The sequence below is a fragment of the Xenopus tropicalis genome, chromosome 1 (assembly GCF_000004195.4).
Source record: "Xenopus tropicalis strain Nigerian chromosome 1, UCB_Xtro_10.0, whole genome shotgun sequence".
In the NCBI taxonomy this organism is placed as follows: Eukaryota; Metazoa; Chordata; class Amphibia; order Anura; family Pipidae; genus Xenopus; species Xenopus tropicalis.
Window position 1 is genome coordinate 181,935,907 of NC_030677.2, and position 23,568 is coordinate 181,959,474.

At 38.1% G+C, this 23,568-nt stretch overlaps 1 protein-coding gene across 2 annotated transcripts in view; it reads right to left on the minus strand.

Moving 5' to 3' along the window:
• Nucleotides 1-23,568, minus strand: part of rasgrf2 (Ras protein specific guanine nucleotide releasing factor 2) — a 123,433-nt gene that overhangs the window by 24,740 nt on the left and 75,125 nt on the right. The window contains exons 9-18 of one of the 2 annotated variants that reach the window (XM_031893539.1): nucleotides 20,080-20,198; nucleotides 19,032-19,192; nucleotides 17,013-17,079; nucleotides 15,013-15,149; nucleotides 14,431-14,513; nucleotides 13,169-13,369; nucleotides 12,417-12,790; nucleotides 10,716-10,844; nucleotides 7,866-7,958; nucleotides 4,972-5,078 (exon numbers count right to left, since the gene is read on the minus strand). In XM_031893539.1, coding sequence (XP_031749399.1) covers nucleotides 4,972-5,078; nucleotides 7,866-7,958; nucleotides 10,716-10,844; nucleotides 12,417-12,790; nucleotides 13,169-13,369; nucleotides 14,431-14,513; nucleotides 15,013-15,149; nucleotides 17,013-17,079; nucleotides 19,032-19,192; nucleotides 20,080-20,198 — 1,471 coding nt within the window. Of the gene's footprint in view, nucleotides 1-4,971; nucleotides 5,079-7,865; nucleotides 7,959-10,715; nucleotides 10,845-12,416; nucleotides 12,791-13,168; nucleotides 13,418-14,430; nucleotides 14,514-15,012; nucleotides 15,150-17,012; nucleotides 17,080-19,031; nucleotides 19,193-20,079; nucleotides 20,199-23,568 lie in introns of both variants that reach the window. The other variant, XM_002942362.5, reaches the window with a different exon arrangement.

The following is a 23,568-nucleotide window of genomic DNA, read 5'->3' on the forward strand; positions in this document are numbered from 1 at the left end:
TCACATTTTATATGAAATATAAATGAATGATTTGGAAACAAAAAGGTATTTATAGATTGCTAAGTATGTTATTTGATTTTGTGTATGCAACAGACTGGCACTTTTAACTGGAAACTCTAAGTTCTAAGTAAATCCCTAAATAGTGATAAGGACTGAGTGTGTGGCCAAGTGTTCACTAGTGTCTGTGCCAAGTTTAATAAGGTTAAAGGAATACTGTAATAGGAAAACATGTTTTTTTCCAAACCCATCAGTTAATAGAGCTTCTCCAGCAGAATCCTGCTTTGTAATCTTTTTTTCAAAAAACTTTTTTTTATATATTTTTACTTTTGAAAGTAGATGCTAAACAGTTTCCATGTTCATAAAAGCTTTATTAAATTCATGCAGAGGCACATTTGTAATAAAGAATATTTCATTGCGAAATTTGAAATGTTATTCTTATTTGTTTTTGTGTAAATTTTATTCCATTTACAACTTTTATTACATCCCCCTGTAAATGTAATATTCGTCAAGTTTACTATGGCATGTGTAAATGATAGTCTGTGTAGGAACGAGGGCAGAGAGAAATGTTGCAGAGAGAAACACAGCTAAAGTCAGGGTGTGACAAAAGCAAAAGGCCAGGAAACAAAAGGTTAAAGCTGATAAGTGGCCGCTAGTATCCATTCGTGCACTTGGTAATCCCTGCAGGGAGCCACAAGTTGCTGGTAGAATATATCCAGTCCTCTTTACTGTCTGTTCTCCTGTCTTTCCTTCCTGACACATCCCCTGTTAAAAATTGCACTCACCTATTGCTTAAATTGATTTGCCCACATTATGTGCAAAGAAATGATGAATTTGCAACATTGCCTGAATCTCCAGCCAAATGCTTTAAGGGTAATGTCATTAGTGGCAAATTGACAGCATATGCAAATCCACACAAAGCAGTCCACTTATTAAGAAGATATCACAAGCAACACACTTTTTTGTTGCCATGATTTTTACCCACAATGCAACATTTCCCTGCAATTAAGCATCCATTATGACAAACTGGGCAAAGATACAACAAACATATTGAGACAGTGGGAAACGTGTCTGGCTTGGCGCCATGCTCACTGGGTGCTAGTGGGTTGGGTCACTGGACACTACTGCATAGAGAAACAGTGCCAGCTACAGGGTCCCTAGTGTCCATTTGTTCTCTGGTGATCCCTGCAAGGAGCCACAAGTTGCTAGGCTACAACTAACTTTTGTGAAAAGCGACAATGCACCCTTAGTTTTGCAATCAAACTTGTGTTTCATCTTGCAAGAATGTTGTGAAAATGATGGATCTGGTGACTTATCCCAGTTTCTATAGGCTTCTGTAAGGCTCTGTACTACTGATGTACTGTCTACCTCCGATTTGGGGCCCAGCCTTCCTGCATTGCCAGGTGTCTCTGCTTCCATAGCTCCAGCCCCAATAGTTTCATTAACTATCTTTGTTAAACTGCAAATTTCGTCATCACCTTAAGCAATAAAGAGGTATAAAATAAAAAAATCAGGATTTTATCATGTTCCAGTTTACAATGAATATGCCATTATGGTCATGTCAATACAGGTATGGGATCCCATATCCGTTAACCAGATAGTTCCGAATTACGGAAAAGCCATCTGCCATAGACTCCATTATAAGCAAATAATTATAATTTTTAAAAATGATTACCTTTTCTCAGTAATTATAAAGCTGTACCTTGTATTTGATCTTAAATAAAATATAATTAATCCTTATTGGAGGCAAAACAAGCCTGTTGGGTTTATTCAATATTTAAATGATTTTTAGCAGACTGAAGTTATGGAGATCCAAATTACAGAAACCCGGAAAACCCTAGGTCCCGAGCATTCTGGATAACTGGTCCCATACCTGTACAATAATACACTGTTGCATCAATTATCTCAACAACAGAAAAAGAAAGAAAAATGGGTTGCTAATCTAGAAATTACCTACCTTGCCTATTTACTGTATATTTTTCTCAACATATAATAATTGTTTCAGACTGTTTAACCAGGAAATTTGCATTACTTGCAAAAACAGATTGGATCCAAGGGGAGGAAACACATTTCCACTGGCACAGAAGAGACAGCTCCAAACATACACAATTGAGGTTGGAGACACTAACACCCCCAGGCACACAAACATCAGCCCAAAGCATAGCACATATAAGGCTGTTTTGTCTAAACCATCTGGAATAATTCCACTCAAGAATAACAAACCCGCTCAAACAGAAACCGACAGAAAAAAGAGAGAATTCATCTCTTAATTACTTACAAATAGCAAAGCATTCTAAAGTGTCAATGGCTATTCTTGGTCTTCCATGCCAATCTCCCAGAGCCAAAAGCAAGAGATTATAAAGCACATTTCTGGGTCACCATTTAGCCCCAAATTTCCCTAAAACTGATGGCACTGGAACCCTGCTCATTGTTAGTGTTAGGTCCCAAAGGATTAAACAAGCCAGTAAAAGCAATGGTGGTAATTCATGCATCATTAATGATCTTAGGTTATGCCAACATTTATTTAAGAAAATATAGTCATATATTATATGTGCTGTATATTTAGGGCAGAAAAATGCACAGAGGCCCACTCTATTTATATAGTACAGAATGTATTGGATGATGAATAAAAATGTAATCCCCATATGTAATAAAAGGCACAAAGTTTGTCCAAGTGCAGTAACCTATAGCAACCAATAAGACGTTTGCTTTTAAACAGATGAACAGTAAATGCTACCTGCTGATGGGTTGCTATAGGTTACTGCTCCTTGGCAAACGTAGGGGTATATTTATCATGCTGTGTAAAAAGTGGAGTAAAACATTCCCGGTGATTTTGCTCATAGCAGCCAATCAGATGGTTTGCTATGGTTTTTCTAACTGTTAAAATCTTATTGCTGATTGGTTGCCCTGGGCAATATCACCGGTAATGCTTGACTCTATTTTTTACACAGCATGATAAATATATCCCTTAGTGTGTTTTATTACCCCCTAAATGTCTTATTTTTCAGGGTTTCAAAAGAACCCTTGTGTTACTAACTTGATAATGCTGGGCAAGTTTTTAAAATACAATGACACACAGAATAACAGGCACAAGGAATTTAACACCCCATTTATCAGGCAGGATAGCATATGCCAGAGCATTTACACCCTCTTTATTAAAGGAACAGTAACACCAAAAAATGTATATATTTCAAAGAAATTAAACTATAATGTACTGCTGCCCTGCACTGGTAAAAGATTTGTGTTTGCTTCAGAAACATTACTAGAGTTTATATAAACCCTGATGTGTAGCCATGGGGGCAGCCATTCAAAAGAAGAAAAGGCACAGGTTATATAGCAGCTAACAGATAAACCCTGTAGAATACAATGGTGTCTTATCTGTTATCTGCTATGTAACCTGTGCTATTTCTCCTTTTTTCCAGCTTGAATGGCTGCCCCCATGGCTACACAGCAGCTTATTTATATAAACTATAGTAGTGTTCCTAAAGCAAACACCCCAGTTTTACCTGTGCAGGGCAACAGTACGTTATGTTTCAATTACTTTAAAACACTTTCATTTTTTGGTGTTACTGTTCCTTTAAGCAGAGCAGACCCTCTCACAGGAAACTAGTGGCAATATTTAGTGCAGTGCTTAGTGCTCTTGGAGCAAACTTTGCAGCATAGTAGGTTCTAGAGGCTAAGCCCCAATGTATTAGGTAGAAATGGTGTTTAGAGTGCACAGTGGGTACAGGAGGATGAGGCAGAAAAGATCTTGGAGCACCCTCTGTGTGGCACAGTATCGCTCTATTTGCTAAAGTAGAGTATTGTCCAGTTCATGAATATATAAATAAACGATGCAGATGTCAATGGTTTCCCTTTAATTAACCTGTGTCTTCCTTTCCTTTCTCTGCGGCACACAGGCTACAGGTAACTGGCACAAGGTACAATGCGCTCCTTTGTATTAAGTGCCTGTGCCTACCCTTAATAAATAAACCCTTATTGTAGCTATTCAGAATCAGATGATTGTATGATAATTAGCCCCTATAAACAACAGTTGTTCAGTTTTATATCAAATTGTACTACTTTATAGACAAAATGATCTGGTAATTCTATGTGCAACATACCACAGTACACATACCCTTCTCTGGATCTTTATTATTAGAGCACAGATATATCTTTTCTCATGAACCTGCAGATTTGAATTCTTGATATACAGTATGTTGGATTCCTTTTTACTTACTTCCCAACTCAATACCATTGCATTCTATTTCCTTTCTTTTCCTGTTTCCTCACTTATATCAAACTACAGCTATGGGACCTGTTATCCAGAATGCTCCGGACCTGGGGTTTTCTGGATAAGGGGTCTTTCCATGATTTGAATCTTGATACCTTAAAACTAATAAAATATTATTTAAACATTAAATAAACCCAATAAGATTGTTTTGCCTCCAATAAGGATTCATTATATCTTAGTTGTACAAGGTACTGTAATTCAGAGCTTTCTATATAACGGGGTTTCCGATACTGGATTCCTTTTATATAAAACATTTCCTTCAGGTCTGGTAATATATAGCAACCACTCATTGATTCCTTTGCAACAGCTGACCAATAAATGCTGCCTGTGGATAGGTTGCTGTGGGGCAAACTTTGCACTGTTATTACATTACAATCATAAAAGCTTTACATCTGCAGTTTGCAAAGTGCAATTTTGGAAAAAAGTCACAATTTTTTTAACCCAAAAAGCAGTGTTTTTTTCCCAAAAACTCCAAACCACTTCAGGACTTAACAGTATATATAAAAGTAAAACAATTTTACAGTAACTTTCTGTTATATATGCAGTATCCCTTTAATCTTTTCTTTGCATAAAATGCTTAGATATAGGATATATATGATGCCCTTTGTGACTGCCCACGTTCTGCAGGAATGCTTCTCTCATCATATGCAGCAATTTGGTACAAGGGTGACAGTGATGTGGCCATGAAATTTTCTAAATACCTGTGCATGCTTAGAGACCCAGTGACGAAGAACATTCAATACTCGGTTTGTTGCAGCTCTGCGGATTATAAACTCCTTGTCGCATATTCTCTCCATGTTATTAAAGCCTTTGTGGGAAAAAGTGAGACAGACAGTAAGAGTCAATCCATTCTGCACAGGAAATACAATTGTGCTACAGTCGTGCTATCAAGGTTATATAGTTATGATTTAGGATTCAAAAGACACAAGGGTTAATAGCTGCGTAATCAAATATTCATTCTTTCTCATTTTGCTGCATTTTCTAGTAATCTATCTTATACCCTAAGGCAGGGGTCCCCAACCAAAGTCAAATGTAAAAAGACTTGGAGAGCAACACAAGCATCATAAAAGTTCATGGAGGTGCCAAATAAGGGCTAAGATTGGCTATTAGGCAGCCTCTATGCACACTATCAGCTTACAGGGGGCTTTATTTGGTAGTAAATCTTGTTTTTATTCAACCAAAACTTGCCACCAAGTCAGGAATTCAAAAATAACTACCTGGTTTGGGGACACTGAAAGCAACATCCAAGGGTTTGGGGAGCAACATGTTGTTCCCGAGCCACTGGTTGGGGATCACTGCCCTTAGGTAAGCCAACAATTTACACCAGTATAAAGCCTCAACCAAACTGCTATACTGTATTAATTAATAAAACCTGGACATTTTTGGAATAACAGCATCTAAAAGCTGCAATTCAGATCTCTTGCCATATCCCTGCTGCCATATTGCCTGCCTGTCTTAGTTGTCTCTGACTGTGCATCAAGGCAGGGGCTACAGGTATAGCATTTAAATTGAGAGCTACAGAACAACCCCCATCCAAATATTTCAAAACCATAAAAATAAAGGTTATTTGATAATTGTCTTGGAATACTGTAGAATACTTTATACTAAGAGTTCATTTTAAGGTGAACTAGCACATAAATAATTCTAAATACATTTCTATGTCTTAAGACAACATACAATTAGTTTTTGATGCACATTTCAGTTTATTGCATATGAATCAAAATGAATCAATGGAGATATCCAATATCCCATATTGCATCAGTCAGAGTGAGAGTTATGAACTAAGTACGAGAACATGTATAAGTTATGAGCGTGTTTGAAATAACAGATAAAGAACGCTTTATTTTCCCCATATAATCTGGCTTACAGTTGATAAGGAATACTAACTGCATAAGTAGTAGTATAAGGCACAAGTCTGAACGAAGTGTGCTTCATCTGTTGCTTGGTGGCCTCAAGCATCTCTAAAAGTCCTGAGCATTACATCCAACACAAGCTTCTTCAGCTGTAATTGTGCTAAAACCAAGTACACATTACTCATTTATTACAGAGAGTTTTAGCCATCAACCACCTAAGGTAAATAAAAGGAGACACGTGGAGTATATAGCTATCCAAATACATGTAAGAGAATCTTCTATGTCTCATAATGATACTATATCTGCAATAATTACTTGCGAGTTTAGAACTAAAGACAAGTACAAAGTCTGAAATGTAAATTACCCCAAGATGCTGCAATAGAAGCTGCAATTATCCGGTCACGTACCATGTTATCACCTTTGCCAGAGACTGACAGTGATTATGCAGCCTCTTACCTGAGCACATTTAATCACTGCTGCTTTGAAATGTTATTGCTAAAGCAAAATGTATATAAACAGATCCCCGACAATGTATGTCTGCATTTCCCCTGCAATTTTCTTAATTGCAGTGTAGGATGATGCAAGCACAATTATATTTCTCTAGCTCTGCTATGTAATTATAATGAAATTTCTATAGCATGGTTCGGCTACAGAATCACCAGTGGTCTATTGTATCTGCAGCTGCTACACACACACACACACACACCTATCTGTTGCCAAGTGTCTGTGTACAGAAAGAGAAATTACAAGACAATGGCAATGTCTTAAAGGAACAGTAACACTAAAAAATGAAAGAGCTTTAAAGTAATAAAAATATAATGCATTGTTGCCCTGCACTGGTAAAACTGGTGTGTTTGCTACAGTAACACTACTATAATTTATATAATAAGCTGCTGTGTAGCCATGGGGGCAGCCATTGAAGCTGGAAAAAAGGAGAAAAGGCACAGGTTCCATAGCAGATAACTGATAAGTTCTGTAGAATACAATAGTGTTTTATCTGTTATCTGCTATGTGCCTGTGCCTTTTCTCCTTTGAATGGCTGCCTCCATGGCTACATAGCAGCTTATTTGTATAAATTATAGTAGACTTTCTGAAGTAAACACACAACTTTTACCAGTGCAGGGCAGCAGCACATTAGATTTTAGTTACTTTTATACACTTTCATTTTTTGGTGTTACTGTTCCTTTAAAGAAGGCAAACAACTACAAAAAGAGTAATGGAAGCCCATCATTTTGTAATGGTGTAGCCCGATGAAAGCCTCACTTGCTAGTCCTAATGTATAATGATGTCCAGCACTGACCTATGGTCCCCTGACTGCCCCAGGTAACCACTGTTGTACCTGCATAATGTGAGCACTGCTCTGTATAATGGGCTGGCTGCCAGTGCTCTGCCTGTTCAATGTACTTAAGCTCTTCTGCAGATGAACTTCTGTTGGTAGGCAATCAGTTGCCACTTACAGTTTCCAAAAAGATAAATGGTTACCTTCCAAAAGGAGAAATGGTTACCTAAAAAGGTCATTTCTTATTCTAGTCAATAGAATAGGAAAATAAAAGTCATCTCAAACAGTGAAACACATTGGGATGTGAAGTCAGGCTTTCAAAATGATGGACTTCAACATCTCTTCTGAGTTACAGGACTACAGTACATAGGCTGCTAAAAGAATAGAACACTGAATATGCCCATGAACATTACACAAATTTCTAGCCTTATACGCATTTATAGATTTATTTTTCTTTCCTCACCTGGGGGACTTCCATGACCAGCTCCAGCTGTAGCAATGGCAAAGGCAGAGGCTGGGGAGACAGAACATCCACGCTGGTTGTCAGATGCCTGCACTGTAACCATAAGATACATGCTATGGTTAGTACTGCTAAAAACTGTATTACATAGCCATTCTACTGGTTATATTATACATGTATTATATTATAAATTATAATTTTAGCTATACAGACTGGCCAGTCCTGCATAGTTGCCATGCTTCTGGTTTCCCAATCCTTGGAGGCACAGGTTAATTATGGATGTCAGATGCTTATAAGAATCCACCCATGTCTGTGCCCATGCTCTCTCAGTATGGAAAACAAACCTTCAGAAATTAAAGGGGAACTTTTAACCGTAATTTCCCACATAAACTTTACTTCATATATAGAATATCATATAGAAATGATGTATGTGGGATATAAGCATGGAGGAGGTGACATAGAAAGTGAGATGAAAAAGGGGCTGCTCTGTCTCTATCATGGAAGTTTGCCGGCCTAAACCTGGAGAATTTCTCATGGCAAAAATGTGTTCTTGTGCTCTAGGTAAATTGGCGAATATTGGAGATATTTTACCTGACTAAAAAGTGTGAATGTTCACCCTGTGTGAATGGAATGTTAATTCATCAAATGCAAAGTTAATTCATCAAAACTTGTCATACTCCCCTTTAGTAAACTGGCATTTTTTGTTTTGGTGAAAATACTCCAAATTTACACTTTTGTCCTTTAGTAAAAATGTCCCTTTGCATCCAGGCACAAGCACACACTTATATTTTTAATATCCTTTTAACATTTTTGCTAAATAAAAATATATTTTATGCACATGGCATTAAATGTTGGGAAAAGTGGAGCTGCCATATATACAGTGACAGTGACGATTTGGCATGAAACAAGTCACAGGGCACCATAAGCTGTAGGAATGTGTAATGAGCCGGGAAACAGAAGCAACTCCACACCTCAGCCTTGGGAATGTAGCCATCCTTACAAGCCAACATGGTCCCCTGTACAAATACTCTGGACAATGCTTTATCTGCCCTTTAAAGTAAGTAATTAATGAGTGTATAGGTTGATGTGACTAAATAGCATCAAAAGCTGATTTTGCTTTGCCGTTTGCTTTACCTACCACTGTAACTGGTTACTATATAGACACATCTCCTCATTTTTTAACTGATTACATCTTATATCCTATGTCCTGTCACATGAAACAAACTTGAAATAAAGTCTGCAAGTTACATAGGAAGCATGGACATAGACAGAACTAATGTCATTTTTTTTCTCGCTTTCATGGCCGTGTCTGTATACACAATATAGTCGCTGAACATCACCATGGAAACACTCAAAAGCTTTATAATCAGTCATTTGATGGAAATGATTTTTTCACCTTGAATTGCAGTTACCATGGAGCTATAAAGGAAGTTCTATATCCTGCGTGAGTGCTTACTATTTACCTACATGAAGACCCAGTTATTACTTGCATGTTTATCCCACAAGCTTCCTCATTATTGTTCTTGTAAGTATAATAGAAGGGCCCGACACAAAAGAATAGCCAGTCAGTGTTCTTCTGAATGCTAAAAGCATACATCTGCCTGTACAGGAGTTTTATCATTCCAATGGTGGGCACTGAGCATTTGGCCCCAGCCCAGACATTACTAGGGCTATGTGCAGAAAGCTTCCTTAGATAATAACCTCTTTGCTTATAAACGGGAAATTCCTATTGGTATTAAAATGATAATCTTTATATCGTTACAGTTATATGTATATAAGTAGCACTGTACAGATATCTATGTACCATGACTCCCTGTCCCGCAAAGCTTAAAGCTGGCCATACATGCCTAGATTTAGGCAGGTAGTTCGGCCAATTTAGACTCTGACCAAACAACTGACCAACAGCCATACAACTGACCACCTAATTCACGTTCAGACCTACCATAATTTTAATATCTAGCAGGGAAAAGGTGCACAGGCAATAAAATAGAAGATAAAAAGAGTCCTGGAAAGATATGTACAATCTAATATATACACAATATTCACTTTATTACAAAGTCACAGTTACAAAAATTCATAAAAAATGTAAGTAAAAATAAAATCACAAGCAAGAAAGTGGAAGTGTGTTCCCATATGCCTTGCTCAGAAAGAGACTGCCTTGAGTATGCATTTCTGTTGCATATTATAGAAACCAAATCTTAATAAATCTAATCATGGAAGTGCTACTATACACACAACCTTGGACTTTATTTTTCTTTTGTACTTTTGTATTTATACAAATGGTCCATTATAGGGTACAACTATATGGCTGCCATGAATGCCCCACTGAGCCCTTGCCTTGGGAGCCTATTTTCTCTGACCCGGCTCTGAATAGCTCACTGGTGTTATCAGGGTGAATCAGCTATATTTTGTGCACAAAAAAAATAAGACATATTTATATATTTTCTGCAAGTGCTGCTTCTCTTAGAGAGAAAATATAATCTCCTTTTTGACATGAGTTCATACATGTTCATTTTATATCTGGAAGTTCAGACAGTGATTATGTACCTTTTCTAAATGCACATGTATAAACTCATGTCAAAAAGGAGGTTATATTTTCTCTCTACGAGAAGCAGCACTTGCAGAAAAGTCGCCATACACATGCATAGCCACTCCTACAATATCTGTTTATTACTAGTGCACAGGCTGATTGGTCTTGTGCTGTATGGGTTGGTGCGTGTATGGCCGCCTTTAGTTTCAGGCTGGAGGTGCAGGGAAATTAAATCAAACATCAGATCAACTCAGTTAACCTCTGAGCAATTCCTTCTGCCGTGTACTCTAATATGCATTCTGTACCTGGGGTATCTTTCCTACCTCCTGTTGGGCGGTACCGGAGATGGCGCGGAGTTGAGGGGGACCTACATGGTGAATTTTCAGCTGTATCTGTAGACTGGCTGCTCTCAGGAATGGTCCTATCCAGTGAAACAGATTCTAAAACCGCAGCTGTAAAATAATAATATAATAAGTGCAGCATAATAAGTTAAGCATTCTCCGCCAGCTCAGTCTGCTTTCAGTATGCTCTGCTACAACCTGCTCTCCTGATAACACATTTGGCTTTCATTAACTTCTAAGGTATTCTTACTCTCAGAAGCTGCTGTGTCTCTGTGGCAAGCAAAGCACTGTGCTCTGCAAGCTGTCTCAAGTATTCCCTTGCATAGAGAGCAGCACCTATTACAGGCACCTATGCTTTTCTCTATCTATGTAAAGCAAAGCACCGCTACTTGTGGCAGTCTGCCCAATGGGCCTGTGGGCTTCTCTGAAAATTTTTTTTGTTCTTCCAGCTTGCAGAAAACTAAACTTGCACTAAATGAGAGCAAGCCTTGCCTAACATCCGTGCCCAGCCTTACTAATGCCCTTATGGCTAAGTGGGAGTAAATCCTATAAACAATATTTTAAAATCTAGAGGAAACCTTTCACAGCGGAGTAGAGGATGTTATAGCAGAAAAAAAAACCCATTGACTTCACATTACCTTGTTTTATAAAGGCAACTGACTGGTAACTTGTGTATCACTTTGTATAATGAATACAAAATAAAAAAAAGTGTTAATGGCTTTGATGGCTTTGTGTTGTTTCTTGTTTTTCAGCATACAGCAAAATAAAGGGTTTTTCTGTGTTTTCTTAGAGGATAGGGCCGCTTTAAGGTACCAGAACACTGGAAGGCCCCTGCAGACACCCTGAGAAACTGCCCCCAAGCAGGTAAACGTAAATATAACAAGGCAAACAAAAAAAGCTTGAAAAAAGACCAATGTTGGTCTGAAAAGTTGCTAGTGCCCAGGTTAGAACCCATAGTTTAATAAAGACTTTTTAGAAGAGATGGTCCTGGTGGTGCTGACTATCAAAAGCGTACCAAACAAAAAAAGAAGCCAACAAATAGACCTCTCCATTTTGTGGACATTAAGCAGCCTCACAGCCCACCTTTACATGGAATCCCACAAAAATAAACATTCCCACCAAAGATTGCTCCAAAAGATGGCTAAAGTAAAATAAAAATAATAATTATTAATAAATAAATTAAAATTGAGGTATTGTATAAGAGTTGCCTAAAATGAGGGGTGTGTCTTTTATAGTGAATGCGTCAGTCAAAAGTTACAGCAGATGTGATGCAAGAAGATGTCCTGAGGGATCCTGGCAAATGCCCCTTTTGCCTATTGTAGAGAAAGTAGAGTTTATAAAGGTATGGGACCTGAGTTTTCCGGATATGGGGCTTTTCTATCATTTAGGTCTCTATAACTTAAGTCTACTAAACAATAATTTAAACATTAATTAAACCCAACAGGACTGTTTTGCTTCCAATAAGTACTGATTATATCTTATCTGGCATCAAGCACAAGGTACTGATTTATTATTACATATTAAAAGAAAACATTTTTAAAAATCTGAATTATTTGATTAAAATTCACTTTATGAGAGATGAGCTTCCTATAATTTGGCGCTTTCTGGATAACTGGTTTTCAGATAACCAATCCCATACCTGTATTACTTATGACTTCTACTAATACATAAAGCTGAATATACCTCTTCGAATACTTCTTCTCAATTTGTTGCACAAATCAATACGAGGGTTTTCAGAATTCTCATCAATGGATCCGGGACTTTGCTCTGGAGAGGAGAGTCCTTTACTGAGATCAAGAGGTACTTTAGCAGTTGTGGGAGGTGGAGAAGTGGCAGGGCTGAAAACAGAGGTAGGGCTGCTTGCACTAGATGAAGTGGATAAATCCAAAGCTCCAATTCTTGAGTTCAGTGGAGAATTAAGTGATAGTTTCCTGGCCCTGATTGGAGAAGAGGTTCTTGAAAGAGACAAGGGTGGTGGTGAGGAGAACTTGCGACAGAGATGTGGTGATTTCCCATCACTGAGGTTTTGGCTTGTAGCAAAAAACAGTTCCAGGGATCTTAGAAAGAATAAAATTGTCAAATAATGCACCAGAAGCTTCAATAGATATTGATATTAATAGGTATGTTGACTAGCATCAATATAAGCCTATTTAATGAACAACATGAATGTACTTATATTATACACAATACCGTACTTATGGGCCTTCTAGTCTGCCCCATAGCTTGGTTTATATAAAGACCAAGTGGAGATATTTTATACATTTCATTACCAAACTAATGGAGATAAAGACTCTCATGTATGTATGGCTGCCAAGGTAAGTTTATGAGTAATAGACATACTTAGGAGAAACCCAGGAATGCCAAGGCTTCACTTATATACACTAATATACATGAGACACAAAATTGGCAAAACTGGGACACACAAATGTCTTTACCTGACAGGGATTGATGTGAAGGGTCTTTTGTAAATATCAGCAAGCTTCTCAAGCACCACAAATGCAGCAGTAAATATCCGATAGGTGTGTAGGAATGTGTTGAGAAAATCAATGCTAAGGAAGCGCAAGTCAGTTAACCTCTCCAACAGGCGATCCACACTTGCATATCGTATCTGAGGGACTTTGCACGAGTTCAGTGTTCTGCTAAAGCAGATATCCACATCATCTTTATGTAATCGTGCATCTGATCTAAAATACACACAGAGCATTTGCAATTTCACTCCATAAAAATGGCCATTTTCAACTCTCAACTCTCATAGACATAAGAGGCTTTATTGTTTACAGTACGTTACATAATTTACAGAATATTTATGACTCTTGTGATTTATAACTAGTTTTACATTAATTAATACACCTCAAGAATGTCAGAGCAAACATGAGATGAGAGGAAGATACTTAGTCAGATTGTCACTCCTATTTACCCCTTGAATAACAATAAATGTATAATAATTACTAATCCTTAATCTGAGATATATAGAGGGGTTATTAAAAATAAATCATTATTTGTTATTATGCATGTGCAGTGGGGGTTGAAGTCCATGATCAATCTGTCCTCTAAATTAAAAAGAATTTTAAGAACTTTTTCTTTTTTTTTTTAAAAGTGTTTTGAATATAAACCATATCAACTGGGCTCATGCTAAATAGGAGAGTATATAGGTTTCACTGTATCCATCTGCCAGTAAGCAAGCAAAATGCATAAACAGCAGCATTAGTAACCATCTACACCCCAACCTTTCTTACTCATGAGCCACAGTCAAATGTAAACAGACTTGGAGAGCAACACAAGCATCATAAAAGTTCATGTCAGTGCCAAATAAGGGCTAAGATTGGCTATTAGGCAGCCTCTATGCACACTATCAGCTTACAGGAGGTTTATTTGGTAGTAAATATTGTTTTTATTCAACCAAAACTTGCCCCCAAGTCAGGAATTCAAAAATAACTCCCTGGTTTGGGGGCACTGAGAGCAACATCCAAGGGGTTGGTGAGCAACATGTTGCCCCTGAGCCACTGGTTGGGGATCACTGATTTACATTATACATGTATAAATCTATAGCAAGCTTCTGCTCCTTGAAAGACTTATTATCATAGATTAATAGTTGAATGTGAACTGTTATCCCCAGCTAATCGATATTGTATCTTGTCTCTATTGCAGAATCGGAGGGACTCATATTTTCTTAGGAAATGTGCAGTGTAGTACTTACCTGATCATGTGTGGGACTGTAACTTTGGAGTTCTCCTCAAATACATTACTCATCAAGCCATTGCACCTTATGTTCTCTACACACTAGGGTGAAAATACAGAAGAGTGATGGAAAGAACTGTAAACATGGAGTGAAATCAGGGTAGTACAGTGCCTGTGTAAAATACAGCTGTAAATTCTTTGCTTGTATGGGGAAATAGTATGTACACATTTGCATTAAATGGACTTTAATGGCTGGATTATAAACATTTTGCCAATGTGGAAAGGGGCCCTTTTGGTATACTTCTTTTGATCACTTGGGCATGATATGGAAAGGAATTGTCCCCAAAGACAATTCCAGCGTATGAATAAAAGCAAATCTGCAGAGATGGGATTTCTGCACATCCAAAAGCTATGCCTTTATTCATTTTACTTGCATATAAGTATTCTTTACTTTATGTTGGGAGGATGGAGAATGCACATAAGCCTATATAAGTGGGAAATCCACAAATAATGGCAAGATTTTCTTCACACATTATCACACTGCCATTCAAAACATACTGCTCTAATTCCAAACCAGCAACAAAAAGACATGGCAATGTACCTGGCTGATATCACTTGTCCAAGCAGCTTTTTCCTGACGTGATGGTGCAAGAAGGACCACAGTAAATGAAGGGGAATCCACTGGTTCTATGACAATCTTGAAATCCAAATGTCCAAAAACATACCCTGTACCCTTTGCTAAAGAGAGAGGAAGGCATTACTGCAAGAACAGTAACAGGGGGAATTATAGGGGAACACTGAAATTAATTTTAGAATCATGGAAACAGTAATTATTTTGAGATAGGCAGCATTTGGTCTTTGTTTTTTTATACTTTTGTAGTTTTTAAATTATATTTGTTCTGCAGCTTTCAGAGTTGAATATTAACATATTCACCTGCCATTTACAGGTACAGCATTTCCTATTAAAACTGTATTGTAGGTAGGGACAAGAGTGCAGAGGCATCTATGAAACCCACATTTTTGTGTGAAGTGCTTCTAAATGGATGCCTGTGGGTTCCAATATACAGTGCTCTGTTGGTAAGTTCAAGGGTAAATGTTAATGGTGAGGCACATGGATAACTGGTACTGGCCACATACGTCGAACATGTTTACATTATGTAACCCAGACTAAAGAACTATACAGATAAGTACTGCCCAAGAACTGTACTAAATTGTAGGTACTAGCCTTTCTTTAAATAATAGAGAAAGCACAGAAAAGCAAAACAACAACAGCAAAATGTCAAGTTAACTCCTGCTGACTAAGCAATGGAGTGGCACTGACAAATTAGGTACCAGGGCTTGTATTGCAGTGATACCCACATAATACACACCGCAGTGCAGACAGTAAGGCATGGGGAAATCAGACAAGCATCATTAAATGCTGCTGAAATACATACTTTTTTCTAAACAATAAGAAACAGCATGGCTTTTATAGATCATTTGTTTGCCAACTTTCGATAACAATGGCAACTGCGGCATGCACAGCAAGGTGCTCTTTCTATCTGTTAAACATGACAGCGGTTGTAGCAAATGCCTGAATATAAATGCTGTCTTGTAGATGTGAGGCAAAACCTAATAAGAGCTAGACACAATAGATACACTGGTACAGTACGTGGTAAATTTCCCTTATACCCTGCTACTCTTTCATCTTAGTCTTCTCTTCTTAGACTCTCTGCAATTCCCATGCCTCAAAATTCTTGTATTTAACACAAACATGTGGTTACAGACAAAAAAGGAATGCAGAGTGACCAGGACAAGGTTAACTATGTTTAAAGAGACGGTATACACCCCCTTTCAACATGAGCTCAATGAATAGGGCTTGTGATTAATATACCTTTTGCCTATTGTTTTAATTAAGAATTGGTTTCTGTTATTTCTGGCACAAAACAAGAATATGAAGCCAGTTTTACTTTAGCGCTTCCTGTCACCCAGGGCGTATTTTGGTCTGGTGTTGCCCTAGGCACCGGACCTATATACACCACTACACTGTATGTGTGATGTCACACACTGCACCTAGGGAAATCCGCGGCGGAGGCTGGCCCCGTTTTTTTCCAATAAAAATAAAAAATAAAAATAGGCCACCCCCCGAAACGTGCCACCTCATGTGCCTAAATATTCATAAAATATACATAAAAATCAGCCCAATGAGAAGCCCCTGATAATGTGCTGCTCAAATATTGCTGCATAGGGGGGATTGTTTGTTTAAAGGTGTATAGGGACCTCTGAACAAATTGCGTCATTTATAAGAACGTTCTGTCCTTGACAAAGGTGAGTTCAGTGAACATAGCCCAACCTTCAAATTAGTGTTTGATAATGGCAAAAAAAAGGAAAATATGGATTTTTTTAATTAAAACAATAGGCAGAATGTTATTTCAACTTAAGTCCTATTTGATGTGCTCATTTTAGGAAAGGTGTTTTTAGGTATGTATGTGTAAAGGGCAAAAAAGTGGTGGTGATTTCTGAAGACCAGGTAGCAACTGGCTCAGTGAGGCAGTCAAGTAAATGGACAGGAACCAGTAATGGAAAATGTTATGAGACAGAGAAGAAAAAACAGATACTTACTGTCATCTTCACCCAGATCTGGCTCTTCAATCAATGTACATTCTATCAAGGACAGAACTCCCCCTGTCTGTACAAAAAAGATGAATTACAAACATCATCCCTTCATCAACATACAGTAACCAGAGCACTGATGCTAGGCAATTTTGGTATGTGAATTATGATGTGGTACAGCAGGCAAATGCTGGGTTTTGCAGCTAGTCTCCATGAATTACTGTGCTTGCTTCTTAAAGAGGTCTGATTCACCAGTAGTACAGGTGAGGGACCTGTTATCCAGAATGCTGGGGACCTAGGGTTTCCTGGATAAGGGATATTTCTGTAGTTTGGATCTCCATACCACAAGTCTACTAAAAAATCATTGTTTTGCCTCAAATAAAGATTAATTATACCTTAGTTAGGATTACAGAGAAAAATGAAATCATTTTTAAAATTATTTTAAAACATTATTAAGAGATTATTTTAAGAATTATTTGCTCAAAATGGAGTCAATGGGAGATGGCCTTCCCATAATTTGGAGTTTTCTGGATAATGGATCCAATACCTGTATATACAGAATGAGATGAATTTCTATAGCTGTTTCATGACAGATGCCCCCTATGATCTGTGAATATTTCATTCAGTCGACTAATATATAATTGTTCATTTTTCCTACACTTCCCCTGTTTATATATTAATATTCCCCTGAAGTGGAGTCTAATTAATTTCTGTTAATTATTTCTGCCAAGCATTAATAATGGGCTGCACCACTGAGAGTTGTCAGAGAGGCGGATTAACTGCTGTAGAAAACTACTGAAGCAGATGGCTTGCATGTTTCTAACTGGATCCATTATGCAATGCTAAATAAAAAAGAAAAGAATTACACAATAGGTAACTTAATTAATACTGGAAAGACTAAATGTAACCTTCTATAAAAAAGAAGTCTTTTGATGGTTTATAGGAAGGGGTGGAGATAATTTATATCATGAATCTCAGATGATCAGTTACTGCAGAGCATGTTTCTACTGCCTTAAAGCTGTGGTTCCCAAAATGTGGAGCTGCCGCCCTCCTCAGGGAGCTTGGAGCAGTGGCAGGAAGGGCTCAATCTGAACGCCACTTAGGGAAAGACTTGGAATGAATGAATAATTCTTCTCCTAGATATATGTAAGAGCCCAACTTGAAATTGGGATGAGATTTGGGTTGAAAACATATTTGCTGTCCTAGATATTCTTAGTTATATCTGAATGACTGATGCAGCAATATTTTCCTATAACCTTAACCTTTTTAAAAGTTAGGGGAGGGGTTCGTAGCAATGGTGTGAGCTACAAAGTATGAAAATGATTGCCTTAAATACATAATTATATCAAAAGAATTTCCTCTTTGTTACCTAAGAAGAGAAAGAGAAAATAAAATAAATGCTGGCAGTACACCTTTATAGGAAATAAAGGTATTTCATTAAAACCAACCTGTATTGTGAATAGAAGAAACAAGTTTCATACATATATACTTTATATATATCTAATAAATAACAAAATATAATAATACTTTACTTAATAAATCCCCCCATGCCCACCCCTCCAGGCGTTGTTAGAATGCAGTGACCTGTGGGATGCTGGGAGTCCAACTACCGTAGGGATAGAAGGTTGACCATGGGATATATCAGGGAGAAGATTAAGTCAAGAAATCAAGTATAATATCAAAGGGCTGATATTATTTTCTCTGTCTCTGTTATTCAAAAAAAGTATGTGAAATGTATTTTCCTTTTAGGCTGTACTTTTATAGCTGTACTTCATATTTAAGCCACATGCGGTGTTAACTACAGTAGAAACTCTGCAGTAAATGACTCTCCAGCATTTTTTAGAGGCAAAGCATGGTTGGATTGGTCTCCTGTCCACTTTAGAGCATCATTACATCTCCTGAAATGAACCTGAAATCAGTGGTGCTGCTCCCACTGCAGAGCTTTATATCAGCGTGTGGGGAGTTTGTCAACATGAACACTTCTAACTTGTTTCAGTGCTCAGCTTTTTAGATACAAGAGTTTCTTACCTTGAGTAAATGGAGTTTCCCCCCTGAGCTTCTAGTGCAAATTAAAAAATGCTTTGTAAATAAGAAGCATTGTCGTTCCCCTTCTCTTTTCAGTGACAATGGGCCCAGGCGGACTTTACTAAGTTTCCCCCTTTCCACAGAAGGAACCTGAATAAGAGTACCTAGAAACAGAAGTTATCATTTGTGAAAAAGTGTGCTGCATACTGGATGTCACGTGAAGCTCAGAAATTCAGTCAGTGACACTGGCAACAAGATGAGGGGGGGGGGGCAAAATGACTAACATAGGGGCTGATTTACAAACAGTAAATTGGTACAATATGCAGTTACCTAGAGCAACCAAGCTTTGCATTTTATTTTTAGGCTAATGAAAGTTAACTGCCGATTGGCTGCTTTAGTAAATAAGTATAAACAGTGTAATAAACACATTATTCAAAGTGCCATGTAAGTAATATATAGGTATCCTTTATTAGCTATTGTGAGATCAGCTGCAAATTATCACTGCAAAATAATTACTGGCCAAATGGTATAAGACTGGGAAGAAGGGGTTAAACTGTCTCTACTCTTCGGAATTGGGCAGGTATCTTGTTTTTTTCTTCACTCCTAAACACAATGCAATATGACTAAAATACTTTTGTATATCTAGCTATAAGTGGGAACAGACCCCCACCCAAGCATCATTAAGACTCCCAAACATTAACCCTGTTCCCCCTTACCTGTGCACCAAGTACAGAGCTACAAAGCAGGGTAGTGGTTGGGTTGGGGGTCATGTTTAAAAAACCTTAGAAGAGGCTTGCTCCTCTTTAAGTCATGGACTTATTTGGGGTTTTCCATGTAATCACAGCCTATACACTGCTCCAAATGTCCGCCCAGTGTGCTTCAGACACATGCAGCATTTGTATCAAGTAGATATGCTTGTTGTATTACATATTTGTTAATAAATACAAATGTAGTGAGGAGCGCTACTTTAAAAGTAGAATGACTGGTGCCAGCAATTTATTGTATCATAGGGTTTATCAGGATCCTGACAACTGCAAGGAAACAAGCTTACCTTGGCGTACAAATGTCTGGCTTGTATCTAATAAAATATCACAGCCTTCCACTATCATTCTCTCAATGGAGAGGTTCTTGCGAATGTTCTCTGTGTCACTGACTTCATCGTGCATAACCCTACATAAATGATGTAGAAAGAAGTCATTTACATCCAGGACTTTACTGACAGTATAATACAAATTATTGCCCTTTAATTTTAAAGCATTATTATACATACAGTGGAGGAAATAATTATTTGACCCCTCACTGATTTTGTAAGTTTGTCCAATGACAAAGAAATGAAAAGTCTCAGAACAGTATCATTTCAATGGTAGGTTTATTTTAACAGTGGCAGATAGCACATCAAAACGAAAATCGAAAAAATAACTTTAAATAAAAGATAGCAACTGATTTGCATTTCATTGAGTGAAATAAGTTTTTGAACCCCTACCAACCATTAAGAGTTCTGGCTCCCACAGAGTGGTTAGACACTTCTACTCAATTAGTCAACCTCATTAAGGACACCTGTCTTAACTAGTCACCTGTATAAAAGACACCTGTCCACAGAATCAATCAATCAAGCAGACTCCAAACTCTCCAACATGGGAAAGACCAAAGAGCTGTCCAAGGATGTCAGAGACAAAATTGTAGACCTGCACAAGGCTGGAATGGGCTACAAAACCATTAGCAAGAAGCTGGGAGAGAAGGTGACAACTGTTGGTGCGATTGTTCGAAAATGGAAGGAGCACAAAATGACCATCAATCGACCTCGCTCTGGGGCTCCACGCAAGATCTCACCTCGTGGGGTGTCAATGATTCTGAGAAAGGTGAAAAAGCATCCTAGAACTACACGGGAGGAGTTAGTTAATGACCTCAAATTAGCAGGGACCACAGTCACCAAGAAAACCATTGGAAACACATTACACCGCAATGGATTAAAATCCTGCAGGGCTCGCAAGGTCCCCCTGCTCAAGAAGGCACATGTGCAGGCCCGTCTGAAGTTTGCCAATGAACACCTGAATGATTCTGTGAGTGACTGGGAGAAGGTGCTGTGGTCTGATGAGACCAAAATAGAGCTCTTTGGCATTAACTCAACTCGCTGTGTTTGGAGGAAGAAAAATGCTGCCTATGACCCCCAAAACACCGTCCCCACCGTCAAGCATGGGGGTGGAAACATTTTGCTTTGGGGGTGTTTTTCTGCTAAGGGCACAGGACAACTTATTCGCATTAACAGGAAAATGGACGGAGCCATGTATCGTGAAATCCTGAACGACAACCTCCTTCCCTCTGCCAGGAAATTGAAAATGGGTCATGGATGGGTGTTCCAGCACGACAATGACCCAAAACATACAGCAAAGGCAACAAAGGAGTAGCTCAAGAAGAAGCACATTAAGGTCATGGAGTGGCCTAGTCAGTCTCCGGACCTTAATCCAATAGAAAACCTATGGAGGGAGCTCAAGCTCAGAGTTGCACAGAGACAGCCTCGAAACCTTAGGGATTTAGAGATGATCTGCAAAGAGGAGTGGACCAACATTCCTCCTAAAATGTGCGCAAACTTGGTCATCAATTACAAGAAACGTTTGACCTCTGTGCTTGCAAACAAGGGTTTTTCCACTAAGTATTAAGTCTTTTTTTGTTAGAGGGTTCAAAAACTTATTTCACTCAATGAAATGCAAATCAGTTGCTATCTTTTATTTAAAGTTATTTTTTCGATTTTCCTTTTGATGTGCTATCTGCCACTGTTAAAATAAACCTACCATTGAAATGATACTGTTCTGAGACTTTTCATTTCTTTGTCATTGGACAAACTTACAAAATCAATGAGGGGTCAAATAATTATTGCCTCCACTGTATATTTGTAGTTGAGTTAATTTACATTAAGTCAAGCAGAATAGCAAATCCAAGGAGCTCAAATTTGGGGCTGTTTTCTTTCCATACCAATCAAAATACCCTATCCTGGCAGCAGCTGCCTCTCATTTTACTAATTGGCAATTGGTTGCCAACTGGAAAACAAAATTTGCATTAAGGAAGTAATGCTCAAGAACAAGAGGTTATTATTCATAAATGATTATCAGTTAACCGTGATGCAGAAGGTAATAGAGTAACCAGGTTGGAAGGGGTGGGTTAGCCAATTATTTCTGAGAGGAATGGGTAAGGAGTAGAATAACTGATTTTATATTAGTGTTGTTAGTTCTAATTGGTGCTGTTGGAAAAAAGTAAGTCCCAGCTAGAAGTTATATAAGGGGGAAAGCAGAGCATCACTCCCTCTTTGGCTGAAAAGAAGATTAAGAGTATGACACTGGAGAGCCTGAGGCCTACCACCTCAGAGAGGGACTGAGGAGAGTAATTAGAGAGGTTAAGTAGCATAAGGGTAGCTTGGCTGAGCACGCTGTAGATGGTGATGGTTGGGCAGGTGAGCAGCTGGGTTTCAACAAGGAAAGAGTGGACCGGTGTCCTGGAGGTACCTCATCCAGATAGTACCCAGAGGAAAAGGGACTATGGTAGATAGGATCTAGAACCCCCAACATAAGGCAGACTCCTGTTAAAGTCTGTTGAAGGTTATAGTGTCCCTGACTCAAGGAGGAGGCAGGGAAGGTAGACTGGTGGGGCCCACGGCCTGAGATTCTGAGTTCTAGTTATACTTTACTGGGGAAGATTGTGAGTTGCAAGTAACACTGTGGAAGCTATACTGGAGACTAATGAAGTTCAACTATGAGTCATGTGGAGCCTCCTGTTAATTTCTCATGGGCTTATGTAATAAAAGGTACTAAGTTCGCCCAAGAGCAGTAACCCATAACAGTCAATCAACACAAAGCATTTACTGATCACTTGTACTGCATTCATTTTAACACAATGCTCATTAACCTGGGGCTTAATAATTCTAACACCCTAACGTACAAAATAGAGTTCTGCTATTCAAAGCCCTCTGATAAACTGGTACACATATCAAACCTGTCAATACTTAAATAAATGATACTTTTTTGTTTTCATCATAACATTGTCTTTGCATGGTATTTACAATTTTGACCTATAACTTTTGACCTAACTTTTAAAAAACATTTATGTTTTGAAGAGTAGCTTTTTAGTGTGAGTATCACTTTAAACCTTTCCCTACAGTCACAAAAGTGTTAAGAAATGTGATAAAATCCCTCAGGATTCCCTAGTGTTAATTTAATAAATCTTCACCCATGGTTTATGCTAAATGAAACTGGTTCCTGCAGCTGGAAATATAGTGGGAAGGACCCTATGTATTAAGTAGGGCTCAGAATTTACAGTTTAATGGCAAGTTGCAAGTGTTTCTGGATGGAAGTACGGTATTGCTACAGTATCGCTATTTGAAGAATACAATACAGAAGCAGACCTACAGGACAATGTAATAAAAGTTGTTGATTGCAAAATATATATTAGGATATTTAACTATGCTCTCATTTTTTGAGACACTAAAAAAGGCAGTTGTATTCACTTCTTTCTACCCCAAACCTTTACCCTTTCTGCACAGTTATTTGTT